The 9,194-nt window shown below is 38.9% G+C and overlaps 1 protein-coding gene across 2 annotated transcripts in view; it reads right to left on the bottom strand.

The window, feature by feature from the left end:
• Window positions 1–655: 655 nt before the first annotated feature.
• Window positions 656–9,194, bottom strand: part of FHIP2A (FHF complex subunit HOOK interacting protein 2A) — a 24,529-nt gene continuing 15,990 nt past the window's right edge. The window contains exons 8-18 of one of the 2 annotated variants that reach the window (XR_006741727.1): window positions 8,818–8,932; window positions 8,289–8,365; window positions 8,015–8,207; window positions 7,662–7,831; window positions 7,096–7,239; window positions 5,962–6,052; window positions 5,231–5,374; window positions 4,808–4,948; window positions 4,143–4,246; window positions 3,491–4,036; window positions 656–833 (exon numbers count right to left, since the gene is read on the bottom strand). Coding sequence is in view for 1 of the 2 variants with exons in the window: in XM_036439159.2 (XP_036295052.1) it covers window positions 3,931–4,036; window positions 4,143–4,246; window positions 4,808–4,948; window positions 5,231–5,374; window positions 5,962–6,052; window positions 7,096–7,239; window positions 7,662–7,831; window positions 8,015–8,207; window positions 8,289–8,365; window positions 8,818–8,932 (1,285 nt within the window). In the remaining variant the exon portion in view is untranslated. Of the gene's footprint in view, window positions 4,037–4,142; window positions 4,247–4,807; window positions 4,949–5,230; window positions 5,375–5,961; window positions 6,053–7,095; window positions 7,240–7,661; window positions 7,832–8,014; window positions 8,208–8,288; window positions 8,366–8,817; window positions 8,933–9,194 lie in introns of both variants that reach the window. The other variant, XM_036439159.2, reaches the window with a different exon arrangement.

The following is a 9,194-nucleotide window of genomic DNA, read 5'->3' as shown; positions in this document are numbered from 1 at the left end:
AACCTGTTATCCTCTTTACCTCCTTCCAAAACTATTCTGCATAATATTGGCTGAAAAGAATCACGGTAGATGGGGTTGATAACTAGATTTTTCTTTCTGATAATGCTACGATTTACATTTCTTTCAGTTTCCCCATTTAGAGACTTTGGAAAATACCTGAGTGGGATAAGCCTAGAGTCTAGTTATTTTAAATGTCAGTTTAAAAGTTTTTATACGTGTTATAAATATCTGAGAAATAATGCTTCCAATGAATTGTCTTCTGAAGACTTTTACAAACATTCCTTCCTTTAAGGAAGTGATTCCTAAGGGGTGGGGTGGATAATGTACAGGGTGTCTTGAAGAAATAGATACATGCTTTCATTGCTGATAGCTCAATTTTGAAAGTGAAATGTATTTTAATAAGCACTGCCTTTATAGTTATTCCAAGTGTAGGGGACACATTTTTGAGGCTCATCGAGGGGGATCTTTCAAACTGCACATTCCCCTCCACAAATATTAATGTATTCTTTCTCGTTCTCTCTCTGAGGTCGATGCTATAGTGACCCATTGATCATTGTGTGCCGTACCCTTTTGTGTGTTAGGAATTATTGTTTTCAACTTACCGGTGAATGAACATGTTTCCAATTAGAAGTCTATAAGAATACAAGACATTTTGTTTAAATTACATGATTTATTTTTTTAGATCATCCCTCTTAGTCCTGCATGCATTGTTAGCACAAAAAGTTGGACTTGACCACAACTTCCTTTAAAGAGATAGTAGGTACACAATCACCATCTGAAGTTTCTTCATAGATGGCCCAAGCGTTTCAGGCCGTGGTAACACTGTCAGTAACCTACACAAATGCTCAATAGGAAAATTTACCAAATGTCCTTTGTTTAATGTAAACAAGGCCGGAGGCAAACAGAGTATTACAGTGACACTATTTTACAGGGCCCAGATATATGATTATCTATCGTGTTTTAACACATTAAGTGTCACAATGACATGCATATTTTGATTAATTAAACAACCCAAAATATAATTACCACATAATTTGTGGTTTGAGCACTTCACTGTAACTTCTGTCGATACCTATGAACTTGATAATTAAATTGGTAATTGTATATCGATGCAATAATTTATGGAAGTATATTACCATGGACTATGAAGGTAATTCCCATAATTTGTGCCCTGTAAAATTAAGTGTAACAATCTTTACACTAGCAACAGTGTAAGCAAGCTAAGGATTTTGGTCCTTATATATATATATATATACACACACATATATGTACACATGTACACACACAATGATGTACAATTAAACCAAAAAAGCTATGAATCCACTCATAGCTTCCATATTGCACAGACAGATATCTTACGAGAACATTACACAGTTATAATGTGAGTACTACAATGATTATCGGCTAAAGACAAATCTGAGTTCTAGCAAGTAAAGAAACGTTGGCTCATTACTAAAAATAACCACAAAGACTATACTGTTAGAGAGAAAGATTTTTTAAAAATGGGCATAGCTATTTATATCAATGTGAAGCAAAGCTAAAATTTGGTTTGGAACTTGCTTAGGGCAATCCATTGTTAAGATGGTACTTTCTACCAACACAGTACATTTCGGTCACTATTTTGCAAGTACCCAAGTAATAGAAAGATTCAGCTTCTGAATGACAGTACAAAAAGACTAGCAATGTAGTACAATGTTTCGCTAACAGATCCAACTCACTGTGAGAAGTTGTGCTGGCTCTAGATCCCTACTAAAGATGAATAAAAGAGAAAGAGAGGGAGAGATGAAGGAAGAGCCAGAGAGAGAGTGGGAAGGAGAGAAAGAAAGAACTGAGAAGAGAAACAAAATATACTTCAAGCTTTAGTTGACTACAAATCAAAGTCATTACAGTAATTTAGAAGAATGTTTTAAGAAGCAGCATACATATATATAAAAAATATAAGAGTTAAAGCTTTTCAGAACTGGGTTTCATGCATTAGCTACAGGGTCCCATTGTGAAATCCAAGATAAAAGAGCATTTGGTCTGAGAGATCATGTCTTTGCTCTTACACCCACTGAACGCTATGAACACATGAGGAAACATCTAATATCTCGTAATGCCTTGCTTTAAATACACCTACATCAAAGCAGGCTGCAACTACCCCTAAAACTGAAGACGTTGCTGAGTTCCTTGCATGGCCCAATGAATAAGTACAGCAAACTTAATGTTTTCCCATCATGAAAAATCACTTAAAGAAAAGCACGCACAAAGTAACTACCTCCCACTTGTGTTTTTCCACTGTTCTGCTTAATAAACACCATAGAAGGAGCTAACAAAGATTCACATGGAATTAGAAGTTCAGCCTCTTGGTTGTTGTTTTGTCGGTGGTAAGCATTCTAGAGCCAAGAATATTCAACCTCTTTTGATATTTTGTTCACAATAAATAGCAAAAACTAACTATAAAATAAATCAGAAAAACGAACGCGGCAAAATCAGGGGTAGGCGCAAAACGTACTTCTGTGCATACGCCACACACCGTGAAAACGCAAACACGCTACAGAAAACAACTTCTCAGAAGGGCCAGCAGCGAGAGGGCCTCGGAAGCCGGAAATGTGATCATCTGCTCCCCAAATACCAGTAAACAGAAAGACAAGGAAGTGCTGCCGCTTAACATTTCAACTACAGAAGGACGCCTAGAAGCAATATCTCTGAGGGGTAAGCGTCCCTTACAAGAGGACCAGAGAGTGGATCAGCAGTTAATTTATCATTTTGTAAATTAACTCCCAGCACGTGGCACCTGCACAGCCCTGCCACGCTACCCCCGGTTCCTACGTCCATATCCACTCACACACATACCCAGTTTACCCACATTCTTTCCCACGGAAACAGGACAGACTGGTCTGTCTGTTTGGTTTTCAACTCTCTCCCTCAAATAATTTAAAACGAAAGACTGAACAAAATAAAGAAATAAATGTAAACATTAGGGAGGCCGCTGGAATTTTGATTCTAGGAGTTATCAGTCAGTTCCCTACCGAGACACGACCATGCATTGCAGTAAGGAAATCAAATGATAAAGTGATTTTATGAAACAATTTTCAAAGAGGGATAGAAAAAAAAAAAAGTTCTCAACCTAATAGGTGTAAATTAACTTTAAAAAAAATACTACTTTAGCAAGCACTACCTACCACTGGTGAACGCAAACTCAGTATGGTTGCCAAAATGACACGGTCTAAGTAAGCTGGGACCCATACATGAACATTAAACCACCTCCATGGCAACGTGCACAAGAGTAAAAGAACATTTCTTTAAAAATATATATATTATATTAATCAAGAATTTTATTATCATATTAAATTGTTATTCTTAGAAAAGCTGAAGGAAGTTCATGGTTCTCTATACAGTTTTAGCTCCTATTATTAACTCAACTCATTTGATGGTCCCTGAATTGTGTTTTGTTTTGTTTTTTTCCTCATTTACAGTTTTTCATGTTTTGTTTGATAAGAATTCTTACCTTAAAAAGTTATAAAAATTCGTTGTTGTTGTTTTTGCTACTGATTAATCCAAAAGAATATAAGCATCTGAGTCCCAGAGAATGTCAAAATGCCTTACTACCGAAAAGGATATTAAAATAACAGAAACATCAGGTCTTCCGCAGCTTTTCACACAGGCGTTAGAGATGCTCATTTCCTGAAGTTCCTCTGATTGTGTCCCAGACTCAGAGATGTGCACGTCTGTGGGCGAGCCTTTATGAAAAAGCAACGGAGACGCTAAGATACAACGCGGTGCTGCAGGTGCCCTCTCGATGGGTTTGAAATGCTTCTGTCCGGTGCAGAGCAACACTTCATTGCAGAGGGCCCATCTCCCTCTTCATGGGGCGGTGAGGTGGGACGGCGCCTTCTGTGATGAAATGTGCGCAGCAGTTCTGCTGGCTTCGCTGCTTGGGAGGGGTCTTTACGGGGTGGAGGAGGCGTGGTACTTCACAAAGGCGACGGCTGCCAGCTCCTTGCAAAACTCTTCCAGCACGATCACGCCCTCCAGCAAGGTGATGTGGTCCACCCTGCGAGGGACGAGGGACGAGCGGGCAACACGTCAATCAGGATAGCAGCAGGCGGTCAGTTTGGGTGGAATTTTTATTTTTTTTAAAAAGTGAAACACTGACTTACATAGGGCCTTCCGGTTCCAAACCAAGCAATCGCTTTCGGACTAGTAGCAGCTTGGGAGTGAAGTCTTGAATACGCTGGATTCTAACCATGAGGTCTCCGACAACCTGCACAGAGACAAAAGGAACTCGGTTCCTAAAACCGGCTGCATAGGGGTTTTTCAGGATAAAAAACATACCCCAATTCCTTACACTAAATGAGGAATGTCGCCTTTCGTTCTTTGCATAACCATCTTTGACAGAGGACTCTTATCTATTCCTTAAAATAGAGATGCTATATACATATCATTTTTAAAAATTAATTTTTCTTTTTTTCTTCATGTTTTATAGTGAAATAACTACTTCCAAACAGTAGATATATTTTTCCTCTATGTGACACTGATTTCATGCAATGACGTTACGTTGTTAATTGGACAGGTTTATTAATCCTATAGAACACATGTGTCAAACACAAGGCCCGCGGGCCAACTCCGTCCCGCCAGGCCTTGCAATGTGGCCCGCACCACGCTGTCATCACTGCACTCCGCTGCGTTTCCATCACAATGACAGTTTATGACTGTTCAGTAAACCATTCGGCCCGCGATTTAGGCTGGATTTTAGATTTTGGCCCCTTCTCTGATTGAGTTCGACACCCCTACTATAGAACATATAGCAAAACTGATCACTCACCCTGACAATGACCGAGAAGAGAGATCGGCAGCCGGAAGCAAGGTTCACATAGGGATCCAAAAGGTATTCGTGTATGTGCGGGTGAGGGAAGAGAGACAGTCTAGACAACACCGAAGTCACCTGTAAATTCACATCGTAGGGCTAGGGAGGGGGGAGAAACAAAAACACATTTGACGTTATTCATCGTGTCCATCCCGGAGTGCGCACTTTTCCATTTTGTCTTTCAAGAGAGGAAAACCGACCATTTTACTCCTCTCTCCTCTACTTGCTCGTCTAAAGCAGAAACACCTGTAACTCAACTAGTTCTCGCCACCTTAGTCAGAGTGCATATGATACTTCCTAAACATTTATGCCATGTGATATTCAGAAAAACAAACACACAGCAGGGTCAGAATGTCTGTTTTACCCAGGTGGTTTTATTACCTGATCAAGAATCCTTCCCATTCTGTCAAATAAAACTTTCAAAAAATGGCCTTCAAAGAAAGTGGCTTCCAAATTGCACTTTTCCAAGGCTTTTGGAGACCCGGGCCACTCCCATCGTAAGCAGATGGCACAGTAGTCCCGGAACTGAGGAGAGAGCATTTAGATCGTTAATCCAAAACAAACTGAGAGGAAATACAATAGAAATGGTTTCCTCAAATAGGAATCTCAAAATCCACATGCTTGGGGGAGGAGGGAGGGAATGGAAGGGGGGGCAGGGGCCTGGGTGAGGGTGTGACAGGACAGCGTCAATGATCACTGTGCGTGAGGACCATGGTGGAGAGGAAAGAAGGAGAATGAGCCTGTGGAATGGAAGGAAGGGTGGCCGTGGCAGGTAGAATCATTTAAAGGTCACCTTTGGATTAGCGGGGGGTGGTAAGGGGGATAGGATGTAGGGCAGATATAACATCAAGTACGGGAAGAAAGGAAAGAAGGAAAGAAAGGGGGAGAGGGGAAGAGAAGGAAAGAGAGGGAAAGAGAAAGAGGGGGCATTAAAGAAATCTTGAGACGGTGAAATGCAAGGTGAGGCCACCTGCAGGAAGCTCTAGCAGTAAGAGGGAAGGGCAGGCTGGCAGAGAAAGGGCCACCTCTGGAGAAATGTCTGGGCGATGGGACAAGTTGTGCGAGTGCATTCTCATTCGATTTCATTTCAAAAAGCCAGTTACTGGACTCACCTGCCTATGAGCGTCTCGGAGGTAGGTGTCATAGCCAGTGCCCTCAACATGGTAGGATGACTTTGCTTCATCCGGCACCAGACAGAGAAAACTTCAATGAAAAAAGTTATAATCAATAATATCATACTCCCACAACATCTTTACAGGAATTAAAATACCTACCGACAGCATCAGTTTAAACAAGTATTAATGCAAGTGGAGACTTGAAAAGTAAAATTTACTGATTAAATACATTTTCATTAAAGCTTTTATTCAAAATTTTCTCATTCCTCTTAAAGGAGAAGTAAGCCTAATATGACTTTTTTTTTTTTTTTTTTTTTTTTTTTACATTACAGCACACTGACAGATTGCCATGCTATTGTTAATCTCGGGAAACTGGCCTTCAAGTAAGTGAATTTAAGATTTGTATGCATCCTGATTTCATATTTCAAGCGACATGCATTTTTCTCTAGTCATCTGACAGAATCAGGAGCATCAGTAATAGCACTGCAAAGAAAGAAAATGCAGGAAATTGCCACAGAAAGGGCACTTAAAAAAAAAAAAGGAAAACCACAGACTAAAAAAAGAAATGACCTTATGCTTAGGAATAAATATCTAATAAGTAGTTTGTGAACCTGGAGATTCTCAATGTTGTTGCACTTGGGAATTACTTAAAATTATTTACATACAAAAAGCAGGGTCCTTAGAAGGTCATCTTTACCAAGGTCACGTGTGTTTATTTCTCTTTTGCTATTGATAGTAGCCCTGAGACTCACACCGGCTACCTGCACATGACAAAAGGCTCACCTAATCTTTAGATTAAACCGGGGAAGACTGAGTACATACTGTATCTCTGTAATAATCTAAGGGCAGAGCTATTATTTGTTATAAAAACAAGTAAAAGAAATAACCAGCTGCTCTGCTGTGTGTAGGTCAGTGGTTGAGCAATGGACCTAGAAAACACGAGGTCATGTCAGGGCACCAGCCTGAGGTGGGACTCAATCCCTATTAGGGGGTGTGCAGGAGGCAGCCGATTAATGATTCTTTCTCATCGTTGATGTATCTATCTCTCTCTCTTCCTCTCTGAAATCAAGAAGAATATATTTAGAGAAAAAAAGAGAGAGAGATGCAAGTTAAATGTATATAGCAACTCACCTATTCACAATTTTATGGACTTCAGTCTTCCCATCATTTTTGGGGTGGTCTGGAGTAGCAGGAGGCGAAGAACTAAGCCACTCTTGGTTTGACAAAGTGTTATCTGGTGAAATGTCAGTAAATAATGGATCTTCTTCCAGATCTCTAAGTTTAATTTAATGACGCATAAGAAAACATTTTATTATATTTTCTAAACCAAAAGATTCTCTGCTGTGCTCTTAGAAATAATTTTATTCTTATATAATTTTGTTTAAAAAATTAAGAAATACTGTATTGATATTTTATAGAGGACTTGACATTTTATACTAACATCAAACTCAAAAAGATAGTGGTTGTGTTAGATTTAATGGGTAATGCCACTTATAATTTAAAGGGACAGTAATATTAAGATATCTAAGATTTATTTTTTTGAAACTTGCAAAATTGTTAGAGGTTTTTTTTATGAATAAGGGAAATAAGAGGAAAGAGAAAAATTATAATTGTACATGAACTGCTATATATATGTTCTTAATCAGCCTTACTGTAACAAAAAATATACAGAAAAACAGAGCTGGCTAGGAACTTACACTGCTCCTGCTATCTGTCCGTTCTCTACCACATCTTTATCTTCTGGACACACAGGTTTATATTCTGTATAATTTCTTTCTTCAAGATTTCTTAGGACCAAGTTGTAAAGAATGTGCTCATTGGGTTTTTGTAAAAGATGTTCAAACATCCTTAGAGTCATTATGCTTATCTGAAACCAAAAAACGATAAAGCTAACTGAAAAATGTCTTTCAATAAAGTCTTCTTGCCATCTTATAAGTCTAGGTGCCAATTTTTAAAGCCACATTAAACAAAGAGGCTGTATTCAACACGTCACAAGTATATTAAAGTCAGTATTTCAGAGACGCTAAGTATAATCCCTTGCACAGCTCACCTCATCAGATATGTGATCACAATGTTCAATTAACCTGTGTCTTAAAGGATGCCTGTTCATTTCTGCCAGAGTTTCTGGCTCCCTCTGTTCCCCAAGGATAAAAAACACCATTTCTTGAAGCAATACGTTGGAGGTGACTTGCCGAACAATGCGATGAAGCAAAGCAGTTGATGTCAGGATACCCATCTCAGAACTGGCATAACAAACAGGGAATTAGCGGGCAGAAACAACATGAACACAGCAGTTTTATTTTTTAAGTAAAGAGACCACTCACGTTTGCATTAACTGAGGTTCCATAACACCAATAAAAAATCTTTCGTGAATGGCTTTGGCAAGAGCAACAGCAGTAGTCTAGAATATAGTACAAGCATCAATATCGAAGAGAGATTAATTTGTAACATCAATAAATCAGTCTCCACCCTGTCCGAATTAATGTGGAAAATAAACTTGCCTCAGTTTGATGCTAGTTATTAAGTTCTTTACATTGTATCTAAATTTTGGACAAGCAGGATAAAAATATTATCCTAATCCCCTCATGGTAGTAACATCTTCCAACAAGGAGAAAGGAAGGGAGACCAATGCTATCTTATGAAGGGCTGTTCAATACGTAAAGAAATATACAGGCAGAACTGGGATTGTAATTTATTCTCTTATACAGATGCACTTCTCTTGTTCTTTTATTTACTAACTGTGTTATCCTAGGACAATTAAAACGTATTTGGGGATATTAACTGAGAATTCGAATTTCACTTAATCGACAGTTACATTTTTAAAGGATCAGTAAACAGCAGAAACATGCCAACCTTTTGTGCTTCCTTTATGAGTTGATCACAATAATCAAACCAGGAAAGAAATGAAATTAAGGCTCGTTTTCCCGGAAATGCTGACGCATCTTCTTTATGACTATATGAGTCCAAGCTGCGGGGCACAGAAGAAATGCGAAGTCATCAAAAAGCATTAGTGCGGCTCAGGGCATAGGGAAACATGAAGGCAGTGAGTGAACTTACACAGGATGACGTGTTTACACAGGCAAGGCCGCATGACTACCGGATGAGGGTTTTATAAAAGAAAACCAAAGATTAGAGGAAACCTTCTAAATAAAAGTTGTAACCAATTTTCACTCATTATGTTGGGAAGAGAGGGACTAAAGCAGAATGGAGCTGCAGGAGAAAAACCATTA

Source organism: Pipistrellus kuhlii, unplaced genomic scaffold, assembly GCF_014108245.1.
Source record: "Pipistrellus kuhlii isolate mPipKuh1 unplaced genomic scaffold, mPipKuh1.p scaffold_m20_p_15, whole genome shotgun sequence".
Taxonomy (NCBI): domain Eukaryota; kingdom Metazoa; phylum Chordata; class Mammalia; order Chiroptera; family Vespertilionidae; genus Pipistrellus; species Pipistrellus kuhlii.
The sequence above is the reverse complement of the archived record's forward strand: the minus strand, read 5'-3'. Positions and strand labels throughout refer to the sequence as shown.